Here is a 24,643-nt window from a genome sequence, read left to right as displayed (position 1 = left end):
TCCTCGTAGCCGGAATCATTCGACCTGGCCTCAAACCGCAGACCGTGAAATTATTCGAGCAAACGCGCGGAGACTGAGCGCGTTTTAATACGAGACCCCCCCGACCGCCATTGTCCCGCACGAGCACGTATTCATTAAAACGCATTACCGCCGCCTGCATTATTTCTTTCGGCCGGCCTTTCGGCGTGGCGAACAAACCGATTGCGAGCGTCGCGCCTCCGTTTCAACGGAGGGGGTGGTTCCGTAACAACGCGCGCGGGTCGACGAGAGCAAATCGATATAGTATCATTGGAAAATACCGCGCCGATGCATTCAGCTTTGCGATTCCACCTCGCGTTTCTTTTTTTTCCTCTCTTTTCTTTTTTTTTTTCTTTTTTTTTATCTTTTTTTTTATCTTTTTTTTTTTTGTTGCACACGCGGATCCCGCCGGCGAACCGTATTTCCTTGCTTTATGGGAACGGCGCGCGAAGCAGGGATCTACGAGGATTTCCGCGTCGCTTGCAACAATATCGTTACAATGTCACGAGAATGCATAGGCGGGAGAGCGTTGCATAGGCGGGAACATGGAGGAAATCCGAGATGTAACTACGCGGACGACGCAGAAGCGATTGAATATCTCCCCGAACGCGGTTCGCGACGGCCGGTCCTTGCCCCTCGTGAAAGAAAAAGTTGGACGGACGAGACGTTAATCGCTCACCGTCCGTCTCTGTACAATGCCTTCCCTTTAGACTCTCGACTGCAACGTCGACCCCCGGCGTGCATTAATACGCATCGCGTCGCGGCTTTCAGTCGACGGAGACGCTTTCGGAAAAGAGGAAGATAGCCTCCCTCGCCCGACCTTTTTCCCCATTTCTCGCTGCACGTATGCGTGACCGGTCGTAACGCACGTTCACCCCCTCTTACCCCCCCCCCCACACACGATTCACCTGCATCTTTGATCGCGCACAAACGCGAAAGGCGTATGCACTCCGGGAGCTTTCGAAACGGGCGGACGGGCACGAGGCACCGAAAGCTTGCGGCTTCCCGCGAGTGCTTATTACACATTCAGACTCCGCTTTTACGCCACGGCGGCGTGTCTGCTCTTCAACCCGACCGTATGTTTCTCCTCTGCCACCGTCGGCCCCCGGAAAGGTCTAATTGGCTCGATGTGCAACGAAAATATTATTTTTGTGCGCCGCGAATTTTCTTGGACTCTCACCGAGACGGTTTTCGCTTGGTTCAACGGCCAATTTTAAATAATTACTTCTTTTCCAACATATTTATATTTCTTGTGAAAGAAGAACTTCTACGCGATGATGGTTTAATTATACTTACCTTATAACTCGCGTTTTTTTTTTTTCTTCTTCCTCATTATTATTACTTTTTTTTTTTCTTCTACAGAGGTAATTGCGTGAATTAATTTATCGCCGGAAATGTTTCGCGTAATTAAACCGAAAGTAGCGAATCGCGGTCGTAATCGGATTGCGTCAGCGATACTACTTACTAATGCGGGAGGGACGGTGAAATAATGTGTTTAATAAAATTCGCGCCGGGACCTGTCTGCTTGCAGGCGGAGGAGCTGAATACCATCGTTGGCAATGCTTTCCGCATGGCGTACGTGGCGCAGCTTCAGCGCCAACCGATCCTTCAGGATGTAATCTCGCCGCGGTCGACGACAGCTTATCGCAAGGACAAGCAGGAGCACCGAACGTCGTGGGTACGTCTTAGATCTGTCGAAGTAAACGGGACAATTGGCCGACTCAAACGTGGAATTACGCGATAGAGATGAGTTATCACCGGCGCGCGCGTTTCGCCGGCTAATTTAAAGTGCTAACGAAGTCATTAATTTTTGTCGCCGTCAGCTAGCGAGTTCTCGCCGCGCTGAACTTCACCGGCGGGCCGGTTACGTATCCGTGTCACCTGCCAGTTTTCTCACAAAAGCCCCCGTAGATTGCAATTAAGTAGTTTCAGCAATTAGCGGACAGTTCCGCGAGATCTTCTTAAAGATCACGCTCGCTGATTACGGCCCGCTTGCGCGACGCAAAATAAATAGAGGCGCGGAAAGCGAAATTCGCGAAGGCCTCTCCACCTCCGATTTAACCGTGAAACGTGTTAGGAACGCAATCGACGGCCGGGATCTCACGGCTTCTGATCTTTCAGGCGCTCGGCATGCGACGCGGATTCGAAATCGCCGGGATTGTTTTTTATTTAAATCGCGCGACCAGGATTCCCTCTTCCACGAGCCTCCGGCGCACGACACTCCGGGGACTATTGAAGCGGATGCTAGACGTCGTCTGGCGCACGAAGTGGAATAGATACCCGGATAACGCGCAGCCGGGATGCGTACACGTGCGGCAGTAAAGAAGCTGCCGGAAGAGCTCGCGGAAGAGCCTCTTAAATATCCAAGACGGGGCGAGACGGTGGTAGGTACCGCGGCGACAGCCGTGTCCTCTGCCGACGTGGTCTCGCGAGGGCCACCCGACTCCAGTAGGTGTCCCGTTTGCAGGCCGCGTTAATTATAAATTCGACCCGAGTTTCTCGCTTACCGCTGCGCGTTTCGAAGTAAACGGCCAGTCCGTCCCGATGGTCCTCGCCGCGATAATCGCCGCGCGACTCGAATATTCAAATCCCGGAACCCCGAAGAGACTCGCGAGTCCCCGCCTGATCGACGACTCGGGTTTGAAGGTATTCCCTCCTCCCGCTCTCTCTCCGTCCTGACGTAAGGGAGACACAACTTTGGCAATAGATCACCGTTTTGTTTTGCAGAACAAATCGTCCACCGTAGACGACACGATCGCCGCGGGCGCTTGCAGGAGCCCGTCGTCGAACTCCTCGTGGCTGAAGAGTCGGACGTCGCTCGCCTCCAGGCCTGGAAGGGGCCCGTCCGCAGCGGATATGAACGTGCAGCTCGGCAGCGCCGGCTCGCCTACGCTGCGACTCGCCAGTGTAAAGGTGATTTCATACGAGCGCAAGATATTCGTCGTGAAGCGTAGTTGGCCGCTGTTACAACGGGAGAGTCTTGCAAAACCAGGCGTTACGCCGTGAGAGCGAATTAACTCGTCTGGCGCGGCAGCTTAGAGTAAATTAACTTCGCGGAAATGTCGCGTCGGCTCCGATTACGCGAATACGTCCCTCCTAATATCTGCGGTGCCCCGTTCGTTGCCCGCGGTGCATTCGCGCGACACGTTTATCTCGACGAATGAATCCCGGTCCGGTCGAGCAAACGTCGCGCGCTTGAACGATAAATTTGGAATAATTCTAGACGCCGAATACGATCCCGGGTCTGCGGCCGTCGTTCACGAACGTCCTCGGTCCCATAACGAGCGCGGACGAGCCGAAGAGCATATCCCAGCAGAGCACGCCGACCAGCGATGAAAGCAACTCGCCGACGGAGCTCAACTCGTACAAGAGGCTAACGGACAAGCCGCCGCTGATAAAACGGCTGGCGATGGGTTTGACAGGTGGACGCGACGTTCTTGGACTGAACGGCGAGGATGACAGCTGCCCGCTCGTCAGCGGCAGCAGCACGCCGACCAGCCCATCGAACAGGCCCCACTCCGGGGGCTACATTAACGAGGCGATCATCGACTCGGAGGGTACGAGGCCGTTGTACAACAAAATCCCGCCGTCCGAGAGCCTCGACAACACCATCAACGCGTCCATCACCAACGCGAAGAACTTCAACATCGAGAACAACAGGTAAGCCCCGGCAGCGGGGGCCTCTCTCCTCCTCCTCCCTCGTTTTCATCCCTCGTCGTTCTCTATCTCGCGCGTCTTTCCGGAAGCGGACTCGTGAACGACAGCTCTTTCATTTTCAGGATAGGGCACAATTGCCCGGACTCGAACACGGAGGCGGAATTCAAGTCGAAAAGAAGATCGCAAATTAGCACGTCGAGTAGCTCGGTGCCCGCTGACGGGAGCACTCATGGCTCCACGCCAACCCCGCCGCCTTTGCCCGAGAGAACGGACAGCCTGAATAATCGAAGCGAGGAGGCCGAGCTACGCAAAGCTCCCTGGTTTCAGGCCGGAATACCCAGGTTGGTCTCCGCGACATGGAGTAAAATATACATATATATGTGTGCGTGTATATATACAAGCGCGTACGTACACACAGCCGCGTGCGGTTTGCCTCCTCGTGCGCCGAAATAGCACGTCGCCCGCGGCTAATTTTAAATATTCGTCGGGTGATCCGATCCGCAGTCCAGTTTCCAGTGGCCGTCTTTGTGACTGGAACTGGCAAATCCGATCGGCCGCGCCGACCGTCCACCCGCCTAGAAAAGTCGTATTCCATCTATCATTAATGATGCGACCCCCGTGATTTCAGGGAGATAACGCTGGAAGTATTGAGCCAGGAGCCGGAAGGAGCGTTCATGGTGCGCGAGAGCACCAGCAAGCCCGGATGTTACGCACTCTCCCTCCGTGTGCCCCGTGAATTCCAGCCGAGCGGAATAGCCCATTATCTCATAATGCGCACAAACAAAGGTTACAAAATCAAAGTAAGTCTCGCTTTTCCGTCTTCGGTTCGTTCTTCCGCCCGAGCATCGAGTATCAAAGTAAAAGTCGCGAAGCGCGAGCCAAAGCGACGAATCTCCCGCCGGCGAACGAGGCGAATATCCGCGTCGCCGTTCAAAGGATTGTAAAAGACGAAGGTTTAAATACGCCGGCTGTTTAACATTTCTCCCCGGGGTGCAACAAGCTAGCCGATTGTTTCAACGAACGGCGTCGCAGCTCCAGCCGGGAATATCGAATCTATCGGGGAATAAATCACGCCGGGTGTTTTGCCATAAATTCTATCGTCCAAAAATGCAAATACGTTTAATTCTAAATGGGATATATCGTTCAAATGGACGATTCACATTTTGTTGGGTCCGAAAACACGAGGTAAACGCGAGCGCCGTCCGAACGTCAATTTGACGCGACGGCACCGTTCGAAGTGTATCAGAAAATTTGCTAACGATATGTGCCGCTAATTTTTCCCTTATCGAATCTTCTTCGCGGCACCGCGTCGGGGGAAAACGAGACTTCGGCCCCCGCAGGAGCCAAAGCTCTTTTTAACGCTCGAAATAATACCCGCCGAGGATAGAGAGAGAAATTCCTCCTATATAAGCGCAAGTTAATATTGAAATAAGCTGCGCTGGATGCTAATGCGCGAAGGGCCGAAGCTTTTAGTAGCTCGGACATTATACTCGGGGTACTACCACGCCCCGGTGCAAAGCCACCGAGAGCGCATTTAGCTATTCGGATACGTGTATTTAAATGGTCGAACTTCCCCACCCCGTTGCTCTCGCAGGATAGATTAAATGAGTCCGCGGACTTTGATAATCTCCGAAACCAGTATAAATGAGTTTTGTTGAATGTGCCGTGGATGCCGTGGGGAAATCAAAACTCCCATCCCTCTCTCTCTCTCTCTCTCCCGCGCTCCGCGACGACGGTGGGATACGCGTCGCGCTGTAACAAGCACAGGATTCCGAATGAATACCGGGGTGCAGGGTTTAGTCCCCGGTACCCAGGACTCGTGTCGGCGCGCACGTGTACGGGACGCGTTTAATATTCGTCTCGTTATGCGCCCCGCGCGACGTTTTACCGCGCCGGCCGAAAACGCGAGAAAAGGACCTTTGACTAATATCGCGTTTCACCATCCCGGCCGCGTGGCCGCGACGTTTAGTAACGCGATAATACGCGGAATATTGAATAATACAATGCGCATAATAATAACCGAAACAGAGAGGGATGGTATTACGAAGCCGCCGCCGAGACACCCGGCGGACGAACTTCGGAGAGCCGTTAGAATTAATTCCGATACAGCCACCGTCACGCTAAAATCAATAATGTATGTTTTCAGGGTTTCACAAAAGAGTTCACGACGCTCACGGCGCTAATCACTCACCACTCGGTCATGCCGGAATTACTGCCGTGCCCGTTGTCGCTAAGCCGATATAATCCGAGCTTCGTCAAGACTGACTCCAGCAAGGATTTCGCGGACATCGACTCAGATCCGGATTATAATACCCTGGCGGATTTTCGCAAAATGATGGCCGATCTGAATGTCTAGAGCGATTATCGGAAGAGGCTCCTTCTTTTCCTCCGCGATTTATCGATTCATGAAATTCGTCGGAACGCGAGGCACTGTTCGGTATATTGTTTGTACCTGGATCGATTCTGTGCCATTGCATTGTACGCGAAATGCCGAGATTACCTGATCGCCGTTCGCGAAAAAGATCCTCCGTGCTCGAGGTAATCGGCATCGGCGCAACGCATATTGGACGACGCTTACATTAACGAATCTATGTTCCGGAAAGACTCGCACAGCCATCAGTGATACATACTCGTAAGTCATTATAACGGTAAGAAGCGGTAGCGTAGATAATTTAATAATTCCTAGTGTTAGACATGAACGCGTGACTGGAATAGCTATGTGTTCTTTTCTATTTCTATTTTTATTTTCTTCCTCTTTTTTTTTTCATTACAGCACGCGCGCCTAGCGAGATGTTAGTTTTAAGCTCGTTAATAACGGACAGAGCGAAACAATCGACGTTTATCGAATCCCTTATTCGGAATAGTTTATTTTCGGAGAACAGAATAATTGTTCAAGTACTTGTTGCAGAGTTATTATTTTTCTTTTTTTTTTTTTATTTTTTATTTTTTGCGGGTTTTTTTTCCACGGTTAAAACGAAAGTAGTAAATCGAATTTCGTTATCGTTTGGATCGCTCCCGTTATAACGATGCCAAACGATTCGTGTAATATATCTTTGTTATAAAACGCACAATAACCGAGTAATGAAAAAATTGAGAAAATTAATTAAACGAATTTATTACGAAAGATTAAGAAATTAAAAAAAAGATTACTAAACTTTAATTTATTATTAAAATACCAGGTTAAATATATTAAAAATGCACGACGGTTATAAAAGAATTGAGGTGATATGTGAAAAATATGTTTTCTCTGGAAGAAAAATCGATAATTTCTTTCCAGAGTAATGTTATATTAAAATATTTTCCATCTAGTTCCTCTCTCGATTGCGACTTCACGGCGTCCAAAAGTGATCTAGTAATGTTCACGTTTAAATTTGAAAATGGAATAATATAAGATCGTTGGAAGATAATTCAGCAAAATTCAGTGCAAGATAACCGATAAAATATTTTTCGCTTTTGGTTCCTGATCGCAATATTGATGTACATGTGTTTATATGTATATATGTTATAATTATTCTCATTCGCGCATTATATTTCCACGTATATTTAATTAGTGAACGTCAAAGAAAATTAGTAAACGGCATGGAAATCTTAGAAATGCGATTACGCCTAAGAGAGGACACAGAAATTCCTCGAAATTTTAACTCGGCGAAACGCGAATTACTGTAATAGGCGATAATTTAGTTTCTCAGCTATCCTAGTCTTGTACATAAATTTCGTGCTGCGACAATGAAATTTATATGATTATGCGTATATAATTGTCATATTTAAACAATTCTTAGCGGCGACCAGACACTAAATCGCGTGGCATTTTTTTTTTTTTTTGATACACCAAAAAGCAATTTTTCAAGTATAATCGCCACGTATTATCGATCTTTATATATGAGCTATTAAGATTACATCGAAATTTCGAAACTGCCAGTGTGACACTTCACCAAAGTCGTTTACCATTCAACGTAAAAAAAAAAAAACGGCGAAGTTAAGCCCGCTACAATCGCGTGATTAAACATTGATGCTGTAGAAATAGAAAGAAAAATGTAAAGACGACATAGCGTACACGTAACATTTGTAGCATCAAATATTACATTTTCCAAAGTGATAACGGTTTCGATTCCTGAGCGAATGGGGCAGATGAGAAATGCATCGAAAACGTGTCGACAAGTTTCACATTGAGATTTATATCTGGTGGACGCATTGTGGAAGAAAGCTCAGAATGGTGCATATGATGCATTGAAATCGTATGTATGATATGTATAATAGATTTGTGCGAATATGAATCGCTGTGACTTCGTTTCTACAATGTGTTCCTGTGTAACACTTTAACCACAACGCAAATTATTAAGTTAATAACGATACGGAAAATCTTAAAGAAATATCCGTTTCCATAAAATTAAATTCACAACAAATCGTTTTTTAAAACCACAACTGCAATCGCGTAAAAAAAAAAAAAAAAAAGTATAGTATCTTATATCGTTAATCTCATGCACACACGCGATTTAATGAATCACGTAAAACAATTTTTTAATAGCGTTTTTTTTTTTCAAAGTTAAAACGATGTGAGAAAGAAACTAAGAGTGTTTGTATTAATGCGCGCTAAAATCGCGCGAAAAACGCATAATTAACTGTTGTAATGTACGCTACGCATGACATTAATCACTGCTTGAGGTTTGTAATGTTTTATGAATTTATTATCGCGATGCGTTGTATAATGTCAAGAGAAATTATTTATTACAATAAATATAATACAAAGTATTTGTTACCGTGACGTAACAATCCTGTAAAAATCTAACAAGTAAAAAAAAAATCCACGGGCCGACAAATAAAACTATACGAGAGCGTGCTGCTTCAGGTGTCTTGTTCCACAACGTTCTTCTGTCTTTCTGACACGAACGGTACTGCTCCCTTCTTGGAATGACGGCGTCTATTAGCCTCCCTGTAAAACAAAACGCAGATTTTAGGTCGTTCAAAATGTACGTGAAAAACTCACGCGTGTTACGATTTGGTTGTACTTACTTGCGTCTACCTTTCTCACGTAGCGTTCGCAGTTCGGCTCGTGCATTGTATATGTGTTTCGGCACTTGTCGATGACGTGCAATTCGTCGGATTTCCGGATGCGCTGCATACTTCTCTTTCAAAGCGTCATTAACGAGCAGCGCGTTTCTTTCTCTGGCTTTCAACTATTGGAAGTAGAAATAGAAACAGAGAAATAATTAACGAGAAGCTTATATCAACTCCACATGTAAACTGTGAAATTGTAATTATCGATGCTTACAATGCCGAGTTTCTCCGACGCTTTAGCCTTCCACACGCGAAGATTCATTTCGTCGCTGCCGCTAATCACGTATTTATTATCGAGCGACCAACTTACGCAGGTGAGTCTGTGCATACGTCTTGTATGGTACACCTCTCGCGAGTGACCTTTATTCACTTCGAAAATGCGTATCGACTTGTCATAGCTGCCCGAAACAAATTCTTTTCCCGTCGGCGAGTAATCCACGTCTATTACTGCTTCCACGTGATCCATATGCACGTTAACTGGCGTTTTTAGCTTGCGAACATCATAGGTGTACAAACTGAAACAAATGCATTTTAGTAATTCCTTGATGATCCTTTCTTTATTACATCTTACTTGTAATCTTCATTGGCACAGGTGAAAACAAACGCTTCCATAGGATTCCAAGAAAGCTTGTTGCTCCGTAATTTCATAACTATCCTCGTCAGAGGACCTGTCTCCCTGGTATCGTATAAAATTATACTACGATCACTGGCGCAAGAAGCTAAAAGTTAAGTTGAGATAAAATATTTTAATGTACAATTAATTTAGAATTTTACCCACAATATTTTATTATGAAGAAACAAAAATATAATACCTAGAAGGTCTTTTTGTACAGGATTAAATTTTACATCAAGAAGACTGTCCACGCCCCATTGAAATGTGCGTAGCGGCTCGTTACGGGTATCCTCCCACATTTGGCATATTCCTTCTCCGCAAGTGACAAATACAGGTTTAATCCGATGATGAGTTATGCCAGATAATACCGTCTATCACATAAAAAAACAAAATTATTTAAGTCTTTGAGCAATATCGTTTGATTACATTATACCAAAAATGATATTGAAAATGCGTACTTTGCTGAAAATAGTATTCACAGGTTCCTCCTCTCCACCCGCAGGTACAGTGTCCCAGGTTTTGATAGTTTTATCGTCGCCAGCGGTGATGAAGTGCTTTCCGTCCGCTGCGTACGCGATACCGCGTACTATGCCGTCGTGGGCGAGAAACGCGCGCGTGCACGTACCTTGACCGAGGTTCCATGTTCTCACCTCGCCGTCGTATGCGCCGCTCAAAAGCGTGGCCAGCTGCGTTGGGTGTTTACACATGCAGGACACCGCATCCTTGTGACCCTCCAGGTTGCCAATAAACGGCTTGGCGAACACCCGCTCCAACTTAACTGCATTCAGTGCCTTCGTATACTCCCTGGCTGCTTGAAAAGGATGTAGAGCCGGGTCGAAGTTCCGTGGAACTGCAAAATGATAAAAGTGATGTACCCGTGTCGCGTATTAGGTTAGGTTTTTGCCTTCGCGGCTTGGCGCGGACATACTCTTGTGAATGTCTCGTTTGGTCTCCCGCAAATATTCGTCGGGATTTCTGCTCAACATTTTAACCTTCATTTTCGAAAAAGAACTAAGAACACTGTTCTATGAAATGCACAAAAACTTTTCGATCCGTCCACGTGTATACCGAGAAAATAAACAGATAATGCGACGTGGACCGCGGAGACATCTGTGATATCTTTACAGTCGCTGCAAACTACTGCTGCTTTTTAAAAATAGCGCGGTGTCTAATTACAATTCAGCCAATTTATTTAAATAGGATTATTATATTTCGAAGACAACGAAGGACGTTTAAAAATTTTAGTCTTATAAAATTGATGAAAAAAAAAAAAAAACATCTAAACGTTTAAAAAAATAATTAATTCCCGATTTATATATTCTCATATCTTCTGAATTAATAATAAGTGGACACTTCTTTTTTTTTTTTTTTTATTAATATATCTTTCCACGATTATCTTTAAATAAAATGTCTAAGTAAACGTGAATTGCGCCGTAATCGTTGCACCAATCGGTAAAATTCATTGAAGAGGAAATAGGCGTGGGAGAAAATGACATCACGTTCTAGTAAATTCGGTATCGTGTGTAAAGAGCGAGGAAGAGACGTACAGAGAGACAAGTGAAATATTTCGGCAAATAAGATTACGAGCGATAAGATTACGCGAGCTTTTAACGCAGCCCACAGACACGATAAGCGCCACATCGTTTTGAGACTTCAACTGTGCCGAATCGATTACCGTCATGCCAGGTGAGAGAAAAAAAATAATAATAATTCCTGTAAAGTTTATTAAAATATATTTTCGTTGCAATTTTTGTAATTCAAGATTGATCGACTGTAACGCATCGCGTGGACAACTGTTCATGTAACGTTTACGTTGCATTAGAAAAAATATATTGAAAAAATATTGTTGCAATAGCGTTGTCTTAAAACGTGATTGTAAAAATATCTGATATAAATTATTATTAATATTATTATTTTATTTTATTTTATTTTATTTTATTTTAATAACGATGCATCAAAATTTATGGCTATATAAAATTACCTCACTTTAGAAGTGAGTCATGTAGATTGTAAAGATAATATGTGACACGTGAAATCATCGATTGCAAGAATCGTCTGGAAGTGTGTTATCGCATTGATTATAAGCAACGACGATATCGGGACGTTTTGATATTATGTAACACGCACATTCGTTACACGTACCAGTTAATTATAATCTGTACGACCGTATGAAAAAAGATTTTCGTCATTTACTAAAAATTACGACCTTAATTATTAAACATATAATAAAAAATTAACAAATTAATATTTTTAAAAAATATTTAAAATTTAATTTAAAGAAAATAAAATTGCCAATTTTTCTACAGTAATGTTACAGTTATTCTAATGCGTTTTTAGTAAAAATCAGGTTGGGAGTAAAAAGTCATGCTGATAGTTTATCATTGTTAAAAGCCTACAGATGGGTGAACCGCACCAGCGCTCAATCGCTGCCAGAAAATGTGGTCACCGGTGGTCGCGATTCGGACGGGAGCACGATTTATGTCGGTAGGGCTTTCCACGACGGCGACATGTTACCGGCGAAAGTGATTCCTGACAAGGGTGTCGCCTATGTTTCTCACAGCGGCGAGGAACATCCGAAATCCAACTATGAGGTGAGTATAAAGCCGGGCTAAACTTTTTTTCCTATTTCTTTTTTTTTTTTTCTACGTTACGAGAAATGGAATTATAAGCTCTCCGCAGTTCGAGGAAATAAAATTGAAAAATCACATAAATATTGTAAAGTACATTCCACTTTGCATCACGCGGCTTACGTAACGCGATAAACAGATAGACGATCGAATGTAGAGTTTACTAAGGAATCAATCGTATCAATTTTATTAGATAATCTCGAGATATTAAATTTTTGTCGGAAGTAGCTATTGAGAAGCGGTGAAGATATGCGATTCGATGAGCGGGCTCGGTGAATCCGCGTGATTATTATTTCAACGATATTTCGCTATCTGATAATTAATGTTCCTCCGATCAAATAACAACGATAATAGACAAACGAACCGCAGGCCGGAATTAATTGCTAGCCGGTGGTCGTAGTAGCCCGGTAATTATCGTAACAATATCGGCGATACTGTGCCCAGGTTCTTGTCCAAGGGGAATTCGCATGGGAGTTCTCCAGCAACGGCGAGGTGCCGGCGGATGCTGTAATCGCCGGTCAAACCGCGGATGGAGAACCTCTGTACGTCGGCCGTGTCCTCCATAGTGGATCTCAAACGATTGGCAAGGTCGGTCTTTTTGGCAGCTATTAATCTGTAGGGCCTCCACGGCCGATAATGATAAGCGTACGAAAGTGCGAACTGACGCGTCGATACGTTTGTATCACGCTCCCTGCCAAAGTGCTCCTCCAATCAACGATACTCCGCATTTGGCAAGCTGCACCTTCGCTTTTATCCCGCGCGGCCTTTTTTTTTTTTCTCTCCTCCGGACGAGATAAACGTAGTTATCTCGCTAGTTATTTATAAACAGGTTGCGTAGAAAGTAATATTAATATATGCATATATTTTTTTAGGTCCAGCCGAGCCACGGATGCTTATACATTCCGTTCGATGGCGAGGAACTGTCGTTCAAGGATTACGAAGTACTCGTCATACATTAACTCGATTGCGGATGCTGAAGATGTAACATGCATTTCATACATGGTCATAGTTAATTGAGTCAAGCAAAACAACCTCTAAACAAGCGGCTGGAGCACGAACTGAATGGAAAATTGAGCAGAACGCTCTGTTTCCTGAACATTTGTAAAAATTCACTGAAATAAAACAACAAAAAAAAAATATATATATATAAATATAATCTTAAATAATCACTTTTAATCAGATTTCTGACGAGCAATCTAGCTTACGCCAAAAATAGTTATCAGATCTGAATAAATATGAGTACATAAAACATCTATATTAATTAAAAAAGATATTATGTAATAAGAAGATACTTAAAATTGTTAATTGATAAAAACTACCTCGTTATCTCTTTTCCCGGGTGTTTCCCTCGTTTGAAATTTAAGTGTCTCTCGTGCTTCAGCTACCCTGATTTTATTTAACCCCGATAAACAATTAAAAGATATATATTTTTATATATTATTATAATAACGAGCAATATATTTATTGAGAACAGCCTTGCTTAATTCTTATCACCAAATGAAGAAATAGAAATCTATTTACAAGGCAAATAAGCAACGAAAATAAATAATACATCGCTGACCTAAAAGTGGTTGTATCGCTTCGATGAAAACGTGTAACCGGAGAAATCGTTTCTGTTTACTAAAGTTGCGTTAAAAAAAAGTAGAAGAAGAAAAAAAAAAAAAGAAAAAAAAGAAAAAGAAACACACAAAGAAAAAATCGAAAGTTGCCGGACGTAGAATTGAAATCGTTAAACTGGCCGCACGGCTACCAGTTGGAAATCCGTGATCCTCGAACGAGCGCGGCTCAGCCGAGCGAGAATGCGAAGAAATAAAATACCTTTGTAGGCCGCGGTAATTACGGCGAAGCCATTAGACGATTTATCGCGACGTATTTAGCGGACCTTTGCCGATCGCCGATGAATGAAAACGGGGCGATTGGCTACCGCGAAAGAGTCCGTGCCCCTAGCTTGCCTGCGAGCCGGCATGCGGAGGATGGGCTCTTGAGCAATGACGACCGCAGACGCACCCTCGTCGCTCGGACATCAAAGACAGAGAGAGAGAGAGAAAGAGGGAGAGATAGGAGGAGAAGTGGTGACAGCTCTGCATCGAATATTTTATAAGCATCGCTGTGGAATTGCGAGCATTACTCACTTGACGGAGTCATACGTCAGACTTAAGAGCCAGGGCCGCCTCTAGATGCCTTTCGTCGCTCGGATGCGACCTTGCGGATTTCTCGCCCTGTCGCGATTTCGCGACGAGGTGGTCCTTGGAGGATCCTCGCGGTCCCGCGCGAGTCGAAGATCCTATCTATCGGGGCTCCGGTCGGCCGCGGGACCACCCGGAGATCGCCCGTCCGCGTTGGAGAACCAGCCGCGGAATTCGGCACCGCGTCCACCGGCAATCGAATCGACGAACGGTTGGGACACACGTGTAAATCCACGTGTTCCGCGGCCCCTCGCGGGGGGCGACACCGCGATGTTAAAACCCACCGCCGTCGTGCGGACCGTTCGGCACGGCCGAGCCGCGCGAATAGCTTTGAATACATCGCCGCAGATAATAGCACTTGGACGGCCCTGTCTAAAATAGGCTCCGACTGCAGAACGCTGGGACCGTGCGTAGTAGTTATTACTTTATCAACGAATTGTCACATTTAACAGCGCCTCGTCGAGTTACGCGCGGACAGCGATTCGACGACGCTGCCTGTTTACGCTCGGTTGCCATCCGTTCGACATCGCCGACGTGTCGTACGCGATCAGTCTTTCGACGGCTATTTCCGCCTTGGCCGATCGAAAAAAAAAGAAGAAGAAAAAACTCCCCTCTGGATTCTCCCTTATTTCCCACGCGGCAGGTCGAAATGATCGTTACGCGGCCGCCGAGAGTCACCCGGCCCGCTGTTCGCGACAGAAGGGCAAACACGCGCGGATAACGCGAGCTGCCGTTCCGATGCGACGGAGAAACGTTTTCGCAACGAGGTGGAACGTGCCAAGGACGGCCGAAGGCTGCCGCCGATCGATCCCTGCGGATGGACCGCGCGGTGAAAGAGGCTTACGCAACGGAAATCGCGCGAGGTGATCGTACAGTTTCGTGAACGAGCGAGTTGCTGAGCGTCACCCCGCACTTGACGAGGACATTCGCACCGCGGGAGATCGCGCGAGGTAGATGAGCCTGGATCTCGACGCGGACCCGCTCGCCGACGACGCCTTCAACCCTTCTTCAACGTGGTACCGCGAAAGCAGGCGGACCGCTGGACCGACCAGGACGCCGTTCGCGCGTCAGGAACGATGTATCGTCGAATTGTCAGGTACATGAAGCCGAAAAAGATCGTCATCCGCCGGCGCAGGAACAAGTACTCCCTGGGCAGGAAGATGAACACGATAATCATGACGCGCCGCTCGTTCGTCAACATGTCCCTGCTGAGGATGCTGGATTAAACTCGACGGGCACGTGGTGAGATTAGGCCCGGGCGACCCGTTATGCTCCATCGCGGAAGACGCTCGCGTGTCAAGGTGATCACCGCGTATTTTGCGTGTCGGGAACGGAAAATGGGCGAGACAAGCGCAGCGACCGCCGGAGAAGAATAGAGGACCCCGGGCTGCGCGGCGGGAGAACCCCCCCGGAGACCTCGGGCACATTGGTCATCGGGGGCTGACCTTGACCCGAAAACTCGTGCGGGGCGGAATCGGAAGCGACTCGCTGGCGGAGCGCTGGCGATCAGCCGCTCGCGGAGGCATTAGCCGCGTGCCGTGCACCGCGGAGGAACCGATTAAGCGCGAACGTCGGCGACGTTGCCCCGTGGGGCCACCGCGTGTGTTTAGTGCCTGGGTGGATGTACACGAAGGCGGACCAGCTCGCCGCGCGCTGCAGGAGGTCGAATAGGAAAGAACGGTGACAGCGCGGCCCAGGAAAGAGATAGCACAGGGTACGAGACGCTGGGAGCTGGCGAGAGAAGGAGATAACGCCGCCCGTCTCGTTATGTACGATGGCGCGGCATTAGCCGAGAGCCGCGGAACCACCGTCCGATTTCTCTCGGACGCGCGTCGAACGACCTGAGCCGAGACCACCGAGGCTTTCGCGAGTCGCACCCCGGACCGCTGGATGCTTTTGAGCCGAACGCACGAAAGAAACCGCGACTCCGCTCCGTTTCCCTGAGATAAACTAACTCGATACCCCCCGTGTCGCCTACGACGCGAAAGATGTCCGAGATCACGGGAACGACCGCGGGACACCCGCCGGAGAAGAAGCCGGCGATTCCCGTGACCGACAAGTCCGACAGCGCCGTACCTTGGAAGTCCATGAGCATGCGGCAGAAATGGTCCTTCCTGACCAGCAACATCACCGTCGAGCCGATGGTCGCGTGCTACGTCATTCCCAGCGTACTCTCCCAGCTGGCCACGCAGAATCTCATCCTCGAGAAGGCGTGCCGGGTGAACCTGGCCTATTCGGACGAAGTCTGCTCGGCCCTGACCGCCAGGAACACCACCGGGTACGAGGCCGAGGAGACCGCGGTGCAGCAGATGGTCGCGCGTATGCAGACGTGGAAAACGCCGCTGCAAAGCGCCCTGCCGACCATGCTGATCTTGTTCATGGGCGCGTGGAGCGACCGTACCGGCTTGAGGAAGCCCTGCATGCTGCTGCCGATCATCGGCGAGTTCTTCAGCAGCGTCACCCTCATCGCCTGCACCTACTGGTTCTACGAGCTGCCTATGGAGGTGGTCGTTCTCGAGTCGGTGTGGCCCGCCCTGACCGGTGGCTGGTTCACCATGTTCATGGGTATTTTCAGCTACATCGCCGACATCACGACCGTGGAATCGAGAACGCTCCGAATCGGGGCGGCCAACGTCTTTCTATCCCTAGGCGTGCCGATCGGCATGGCCCTGTCGGGTATACTCTACACGAAGCTGGGCTTTTACGGTGTCTTCAGCATCGCGATGGTGTGTTACGTACTGAGCTTTGTGTACGGCCTAGTGGTTATCAAGGAGCCGCCGAGGGTGATCGCGGAACGCTCGCGGAAAAAGTCCCTCCCGCCCGAGGGGAAAAAGCGGACCTCGTTGTGCGCCTTTGTTCTCGACTTCTTCTCGTTGAAGCACATCGAGGAGACGTTTCGCGTTGCGTTCAAAAAAGGGGCGCACAATCGTCAGAAGCGGGTCATCGTGCTCATGGTCATTGTTATGGTCGTCATCGGGCCGCTTTACGGTGAGTAAACGAACGATTTTTATATCCTTTGAATAAATGTTTTCTTATCCCCGCTAAATAGAAATAACTGGACGGCTTTGCGCGTAAGCGTCTCTCACCCTCGGCTATGACGTCGATAGCCGATACTTTGTACCGAATACAAATCAATCCGGACGCTAAACAATTTATAAATCATTTTTTTCAGTATATTAACAATGCATAGATGCGAATAATAAATTACTTGAACGTTTAAGAGATACTCGGTCATTAACGAATGATAAAACTTTGTTCGAAATTAAAGCTATACGCTTTTATAAAGAATAATACTTAAATATTCATGCGTGATATCATTCCTTTTTCAGAATCGCTTTTAAGCGGAAATTGTTGCGATCGATATCTGTTCCGTGTTATGCAAAAACGCGCGAGACGCGTAATAACTCGAATATGGAAAATATTAAATTCGCGCGCGATTAAAGCGGCACGAAAAATAAAGAAATCGGTAAAACCATTGGAAAATTGCATGCGAAATAATATTTTATCTGTCATTTTTCACGCGAGTCGTAGCACGATAAAAATCCGCGGGTAATTCTCGTTAATCTCGGTACTCACGTTGCGGTAATCGTGCGCATTCCCATCGGTAATTACTTACGTCCGACGGCGGAAACATATATATCATAAATATACATATATAAATACATATATACATATATGTGCAGCCGAGGAAAAGTAAGAGAAGACGTGGCAAAATCGGCGCATATTAAATACGAGAGCGCATAACATTAACTCGAGACATTCGTAACGCGCGTACTTCAAAGCGCCGGCAAATGCTATCCAGCCTCTCGCAACGGTACCACCTCGGTACTCGCGTGTCTTCGTCCCCGTTGAACGTCGTAAATTGACGTTTAGCAAAAGTGAAAAACTTAACGGGCCATTAATCCATTAGCCTCGAGTTTTTTTTTTTTTTTGCGAAAGCTGCAGCGGCGGCTTCCGGGCCGCAGAATCCATTTTTGCGGCTTTCTCTGGCGAAGGTGCCCGCGAGTACCGTCGCGGCCTGATAGGCCGTGAAATAATAAAGTTTACGATATCGACCACCTCGGTGCCGGACGTAGTATCGGCAACAATAGTGCCTCCAGTTTCTGCCAGTAGCCCGCGCGAGCACGCGACCACACGGATTATTCAATTTTTCAATTAGCGTGCATTTGTTACGGCGCGCCATCGCGACTTTAAAGCGGATCGTCGCCGCTCGCGGCGACGACGACGGCGACGGCGGCGCACAATTCCAGCACATTTCGCGGATGCCCTTGTCACAATTTAATTATATAGGTAGGCCCCCCCGTCGTTACAATGTCTGGGTACGCATTAGCACGTATTACCCCAGCTGCTAAGTGACGCGGGCAGTCGTCACGCTTTATAACAATTTCGTGTAATAGGCGTCTTCCTGATTTCGAATGCTGTAACGCGGATATACCTGTGTGTAAGGCTCCTCTCGAGACGGTTACTTTTTCTCAACTCTCTTGTTGTCGTCACTGCCGGCACGGTGACGTCCCAGATGAGCGATAATTCCATCCTTACGGCTTTAATTTCCTACCGGCACGCGAGAAGATTCGTACGCAGATAAACCTCGGCGATTACACGGATCTCGAGACCGAAAACAGCGTTTAAATGACGCAAAAGGATCCGACGCGCGGGGGGAGGGAGGATATTTGTTCAATTATTAACACGCTTCTAAGTTATTGTTTTTTATCTTTGTACCTGGTAATAATTTATATTAATTATTATGAAATACAATGCGGTAATAAGCGTAGCAATTACGGACTCGAATTACATCCCGCTTACCGGGATAGAAATTAAAGTAAATTGCACAAACTTGTACATATTTGCCTTGGCACGGCATTAGTTCCAATGTACACGCGGCAATAACTAAATCTACGCAAGGAAAATGTGAAATTAGCATGCGTTAGAGCAGCTCGTCGAACTTATTTTCCAGAATACGTCGCAAGGAGCTTCCCGAACGAGCCTTAGCATCGAAATTTCAACGTTTTTCGCAACGGATTATAAATTATATTTCAGGCGCGTGGAAAAATTGCACGCCTATTTCTACGCAATCTTCGCGCGAGTGACAAACGCGAACGCCGCGGATGCCAATTTCAGATCCTCGTCTCGTCGCGAAAGAGATACGGCGGTGAAAGTCCGCGGCCGTCCGCGTTACATAGCGGTTTGTATATTTTCGTAGTAATCCCGCCGCGCGGCGAAGCCCAGCCGTTATCGCGGTACGCCGCCGTAAGAAAACGTGCGACGAACTTTAATGCGGGATGCATTACGGAATCCGTAACTTCGCGCGTTACGTGCCGATCGCGCAAACACGCCGCGTGCAGTTTCATGGGAGAACGCGCATTTGCCGAAGCGGCACGCAACGCGCACGTGTATTTCGAAACGAGAAAACATCTCGGATATATCTTCGGCACCCCCCTATCGAATATCTTGACTCCTTTTTTTTTTTTTTTTTTTATTTTCCTTTTTTTTGCAAAAGAGGTTCGTTTTACGTAACCAGTCGACGTTTGCGTTTGACCTTCGCAGGCATTACTACAGGAAGCAATTGTCGGTCTAATTGCAGCCGATGTAATCGCGAAAATCGTTTGTAATTGAACAGAAAACCGTTGCGCTTGGGTGAATCTGCAAAATATCTCCGTGTCTACATAACCGTATGAAAATTCAACGATAATGGCCTCGTGAACTGTCCGATATGTCGCCGTAAATCAGCCGTGATTACCGGGGACAGTTTAGACGCGTCTGCTCGAGGCAAAGTGTCATAAGTTTTGCAAAACCGAATAACGACGATTGTAATTAAAAGCTTAATTGGACGGTGGGAGTGGGGTCAAGCCCCCGTAACTCTCAGAGGTGTCTACCTCAAACGACACGATCGAGCCGAAGATTGGCTAAGTCCCCGTAACGAGGCTTGACGTTAATGAGTCCTGAATAAATATTCGATGACGAGCGGCACAATAGCCGCGTGCTCGTCCATAAATCGCGATCTTTCCGCGAACTGACACGCCGGGAGATGCCTATTCTTGGACGAGTCGAGGCAAAGAAATTATACGCGCAAGTTGTTAGCGTATATGCAATAAATAAGCAGAAAGGAAAAAAAAGAAAAAAAAAAAGAAAAAAGAAAAAACTTAATAACCGGAATCGATCGCGCTTATAGGATCGTTTATAGATCGAGGGATCATTAAACGCGAGTCGGGTCAAGCTTTTTATCATTTCGCACGTCGATTGATTCATCACGCCCGTTTTCTTGATCGAGACCGGGGGCGATTACGCAACAGAGCGAATATTATCAAGTGTGTTTCTTTCACAGGCGAAATGGCGGTTCTTTATCTATACATGCGGTACCGATACAACTGGAATGAAGTGACGTTCAGCATGTTTTCTACGTTCGGCATGGTAACTAATCTGATCGGTAAGAAAACCCACCTCGAAACGAAGAGAGATAAAAATAAATTAATTAATTAAAAAAATAAAAATAAAAAGAAAAGAAAAAAGAAATCCACACGAGCGCTCGTAAAATCTTTCGCGATGAACTCCAGCGACTTATTCGCTGATCTCGCCGCTGGTTTTAAAGCAGAAATATTTAATATGAGGTAAAAACGTAGACAGACGAAGTCAGTCGGCGCGGCTAATCTATTTCGATTACCGTTTCGCGGAAATCAAAGGCATCCCGCTAATTCTATTCTCGTGGTAATCGCCGTGCACACGTCCGGGTTAATCAAGACTTTTCTCCTTCACGGGTTGATGAAAGCAAGCAGGGAGACGTGTCTTATGTAAGAATAAATATCGTTGCCAAGCGAGATCGTCGACTATCTCTTTTATCCCGACGAGTCGCGGAAGGCAGGAGTCGCCTTGAAAATGCAATCGCTTGTCAGCAGCCGGCACGAATTAAAGAACATTAAGAATATTGCGCAATAGAAAGGCAATTGCACGCGTGCGAGATAAAAATTGTTAGATCTTGCGGTTGCCGCCGCGCGCGAGCACGGCACTTTTAACGCCGTACTGTTCCCGTTTGACTTTCTACTTGCGAAAAACTTTCCGCTTGTCGATATAGATCACCCGACTTTTCCAAACACCCAAATCCGACTTCTCTAACAATTGTTCTTTTCTTTTTTTTCTTTAATAAACTAAGCGGCCCGAGGATCTTACAGCGCTCGTTTGTTCACTGATCCTCTGGGATCATCATTCGTGCGATCGTAGTTCGTGCGATCGTAGTTCGTACGAACGCCCGGCGCTCGCCGGGCAATAAAACAGTGAAAGAACCTTTTTTCTCTTTGATGTGCAGGTACTGCGATCTCCGTCGGTATTTTCAGTCACATTCTCAAGATAGACGACGCGATCGTGGGTATCATGAGCTGCACGAGTAAAATTTTAGCGAGTTTCGTTTACGCGTTCGCCACGTCCGCCTGGATGGTCTACGTAGGTCAGTCTTTTTAAAACGGCTAACATCAGGGTAACAACTACGTATATAAAATATATACATATATATTATGTCGCAGTACAGAGAGCCCGGTGCTCCGGCGGAGGGGGTGTATTTAATGACGGACTAATTACTGTTTCAGCCGCTATCGTGGAGATCGTGAACGGCACATCCTTCATCGCCATGAGATCGATAGCTTCCAAGCTCGTGCCCACGGACGAGCTCGGTAAGAGAGCGCAAATAAAAGATGATCTTTTTTACGTCTCTTTCGTGCCTCGTGGTTTTACGATCTCGAGAGGGGGAGGGGAGGAGAAAAAAAAAATAAAATAAAAAATAAAACGGATGTGTAAAAGCCTCTTATGTGGATTATGTACCTCGAGTGCATATATCGGCGGTGGAAGGATTATTTTTTTAGAAGGCTACGTTACTTTTTCAAATTGATAGATGATAACGGAAAGAAGCAACGAAGAAGAAAAAGTCTGACATTTAATTAATATTTCAGTTTTAATGTATGTTAATTTTTTTTATCGTACAGAATTGCTTTTCTGGCAAGAAAATAATTTCTTTTCCGAGACTTTATTCAATTGAATTATGTCAGCTTTTTCCCCTTCCGTCGCTAATAACCACACACGTCACTTGAAAATCCTGGAAAATTTTGCGAGCACTTCCGGCACGAAACGACGTAGGAAAAATACTTCGGCCGCGATAACGTCAGATGCATCATCCGGCGTATTTCTGTCACGTTTAGAAAAAGAAGCCGTCGGAGAGAAGCGCGCACGGAATAACGCGCGCTTTTACACTCAAGCCGTAAGAATTGCATCATTATAATAATACTTTAGTGCCACTTTAGAAGTGTTTTTCGACCCGTGGGCTGATCGCTATCTCGCGGCTAGCGCCGGCACGTCTCGCGTAGCCGCGTAAATGGATAATTTGGGCAACGAATTACATTTACGTGGCGATGCCGCTAATTTTTCCATCACGTCGAAAAGCGTAAACGAGGACCTTCCTGCCGCGGCTAGGAAGCAGAGCGAGGAAGTTTCAGCGCGCAATTTTTAATTCCTTGCCCGTGGCTAAGGCGCGTTACGTAATTTTGTAGGTAAAGTGAATTCGCTGTTTGGCGTGTGCGAGTCCCTGATGCCGCTCGTTTACGGGCCAATGTACAGCGCTATTTACGCGGCGACCATGAACACGGTTCCTGGGACGTTCTTCATCGCCGGAGGATGCATGACGATGCCCGCGATATTCGCGTTCTTGTGAGTATTATCGCAGGTCACCTATCGATCGATAGGTGCGTTTACATCCCACGAAACGCTACCGTCAAACCTCCGCGACTCGATCGCGACGGAAATAATTAAGCTTGCCAATTGTTTTAATTGTTATCCAGCTGGTTGTACACAGAGCATCGGAAGGACCGCATGCTGAAAGAGCAGAAGGAGCCCGAGGCCACGATGAACCACAAGAACGAAGAAGCAACGGATTACAATTCGAAGGCGTCGAGCTTTCGAATCGTGGACGCACAGAAAAGCACGATGATGAACGGCATAGATAACGTAGCCTTCGAATCTGAACAGTTGTGATCTCACGATTTACGTGATTCTTTTTTTTCTTTCTTTTTTTTTTTTTTTTTTTTTTTTAATATGGAGACGTACGATACATCAATAATACCTCATAAAGATGAGTCCGAAGGGACACCTTAGGACCAGAACGCTGGTCACGTTATCGGTAAAGGCGTTAGAGAACTTGTTTCACGAGGGGGTACACCAAAGGCATTTTATTAGTAAACGCCGATTGAAATTTCAGTCTTCTTCGTCTTTTACCACGTTTATTAGAGATTTAACGCGAGGGTTTCCGTTTCTCCGAAGTAAAGTCTAGCGAAACTCTTATCTCGGAGGTCTTGGCGCGCAGCGGGAACGAATTAGGATTCTGAATTACGGCATTTCTCAAATCCTACGCAACTGCTAACTGTTATCACCTTCATGCTACATCAAGGTGTAAATAAAGCACTTTATTGAGACTTCCTCTTTGCCATCCATGACTTCACTTACTGCAGCTTGTAGATCTTGTTTCAAGTATTCTCAAGATGTAGAGATACTCCGAATGAGGGATAACTACCAAGCTTATTTCTAATTTAACGTCTTTAGCTGGAAATAGTACCTAACCAGAGTTAAAAAAGGGATTATATTTTTTTAAGATTCGTCGAACACGTGTAATTAATACAGTCGTTTGAGAAAGGATGTTGTTTCGAAAAAAATTTTTGTTCCCTAACATGTGCAAAAATTATTGATTCGGCCATCCGATCGCCTTCGGAATAAAATCCTTTCCGGGACGAATTCGTTTAGTTATATGTAACGTACATTATGCATAAGTAATATACATAATAATTTGTTTTAATTCCTTGCGAATATCTCGCCATCTTTATTTTAATACTTGTTTAAAAGCAAACTCATTTAATCACGAGGAGGGAACTATCGTGGCGTTAAACGTTATAAAAATTTTTATTTAGCAACACGTATATCCTTTACTTCGGGTACACCAGTACAAACTGTACTTAAACAGATTACGACAACGGCGTGAAAGATGATATGCGCATCACATATATTCATATCGCAATATTGATTAATTAATTTTTCTCGTTTTATTTTTCTCTCTTTCTTTCTTTTTCTCCCTTTCTTTTTTCCCGTTTCTTTTTCTCTGCACTAAGAACGAACTCCAAAGGAAAAAAAAAAATAAATTGTATTAATTCCTTAGCGTAAATTTTATAACAGGCATGCTGCTCGCGTAATAATATTGCAATTAAGAAATCGAAAGAAGCTTCGAATAGACAAACGTTTTTTTTTTTTTTTTTTAATCAATCTTAAGTAGAGTTTAATGTACACCTTGATATAATTTATGTGTACGCGTATATAATATATAAACAGAAAATTGAGGAAAGTGCATTTGTTACTGATAGCGTAAATATAAGTTTTTCATATTTAACTCTCACATTCATCTCTTATTTTATTTTATTTTATTTTTTTTTTCGTAGAGCAGTTGTTATAATCTGTCAAGTTTTTAC

At 45.9% G+C, this 24,643-nt stretch overlaps 4 protein-coding genes across 7 annotated transcripts in view; 3 read left to right on the top strand and 1 right to left on the bottom strand.

Moving 5' to 3' along the window:
- Nucleotides 1-8,424, top strand: part of LOC139101622 (EGFR adapter protein) — a 41,976-nt gene extending 33,552 nt beyond the window's left edge. For 3 of the 4 annotated variants that reach the window (XM_070654913.1, XM_070654911.1, XM_070654912.1), the window contains 6 exons: nucleotides 1,550-1,696; nucleotides 2,746-2,931; nucleotides 3,242-3,678; nucleotides 3,798-4,016; nucleotides 4,304-4,475; nucleotides 5,822-8,424. In XM_070654913.1, coding sequence (XP_070511014.1) covers nucleotides 1,550-1,696; nucleotides 2,746-2,931; nucleotides 3,242-3,678; nucleotides 3,798-4,016; nucleotides 4,304-4,475; nucleotides 5,822-6,031 — 1,371 coding nt within the window. In that variant the 3' untranslated portion in view covers nucleotides 6,032-8,424. The remainder of the gene's footprint in view (nucleotides 1-1,549; nucleotides 1,697-2,745; nucleotides 2,932-3,241; nucleotides 3,679-3,797; nucleotides 4,017-4,303; nucleotides 4,476-5,821) is intronic. The other variant, XM_070654914.1, reaches the window with a different exon arrangement.
- Nucleotides 8,374-10,543, bottom strand: LOC139101627 (DDB1- and CUL4-associated factor 13). Its single transcript, XM_070654923.1, has 7 exons — nucleotides 10,272-10,543; nucleotides 9,802-10,193; nucleotides 9,543-9,714; nucleotides 9,302-9,449; nucleotides 8,945-9,245; nucleotides 8,686-8,849; nucleotides 8,374-8,605 (listed from the first exon to the last, which is right to left on the bottom strand). The coding sequence occupies exons 1-7, from the start codon at nucleotides 10,339-10,341 to the stop codon at nucleotides 8,518-8,520; spliced, it is 1,335 nt and encodes a 444-aa protein (XP_070511024.1). The 5' UTR covers nucleotides 10,342-10,543; the 3' UTR covers nucleotides 8,374-8,517.
- Nucleotides 10,544-10,918: 375 nt separating this feature from the next.
- Nucleotides 10,919-13,111, top strand: LOC139101631 (natterin-3). The gene is made up of 4 exons (XM_070654927.1): nucleotides 10,919-11,029; nucleotides 11,735-11,934; nucleotides 12,415-12,558; nucleotides 12,843-13,111. Exons 1-4 carry the CDS (start codon nucleotides 11,023-11,025, stop codon nucleotides 12,927-12,929), a joined length of 438 nt encoding a protein of 145 aa, XP_070511028.1. The 5' UTR covers nucleotides 10,919-11,022; the 3' UTR covers nucleotides 12,930-13,111.
- A 2,232-nt stretch (nucleotides 13,112-15,343) lies between these two features.
- LOC139101874 (probable peptidoglycan muropeptide transporter SLC46) lies at nucleotides 15,344-24,434 on the top strand. Its single transcript, XM_070655368.1, has 6 exons — nucleotides 15,344-17,144; nucleotides 20,479-20,580; nucleotides 21,454-21,591; nucleotides 21,731-21,814; nucleotides 22,685-22,841; nucleotides 22,973-24,434. Exons 1-6 carry the CDS (start codon nucleotides 16,145-16,147, stop codon nucleotides 23,163-23,165), a joined length of 1,674 nt encoding a protein of 557 aa, XP_070511469.1. The 5' UTR covers nucleotides 15,344-16,144; the 3' UTR covers nucleotides 23,166-24,434.
- Nucleotides 24,435-24,643: the final 209 nt, after the last annotated feature.

The sequence above is a fragment of the Cardiocondyla obscurior genome, linkage group LG04 (assembly GCF_019399895.1).
Source record: "Cardiocondyla obscurior isolate alpha-2009 linkage group LG04, Cobs3.1, whole genome shotgun sequence".
NCBI lineage: Eukaryota > Metazoa > Arthropoda > Insecta > Hymenoptera > Formicidae > Cardiocondyla > Cardiocondyla obscurior.
The sequence above is the reverse complement of the archived record's forward strand: the minus strand, read 5'-3'. Positions and strand labels throughout refer to the sequence as shown.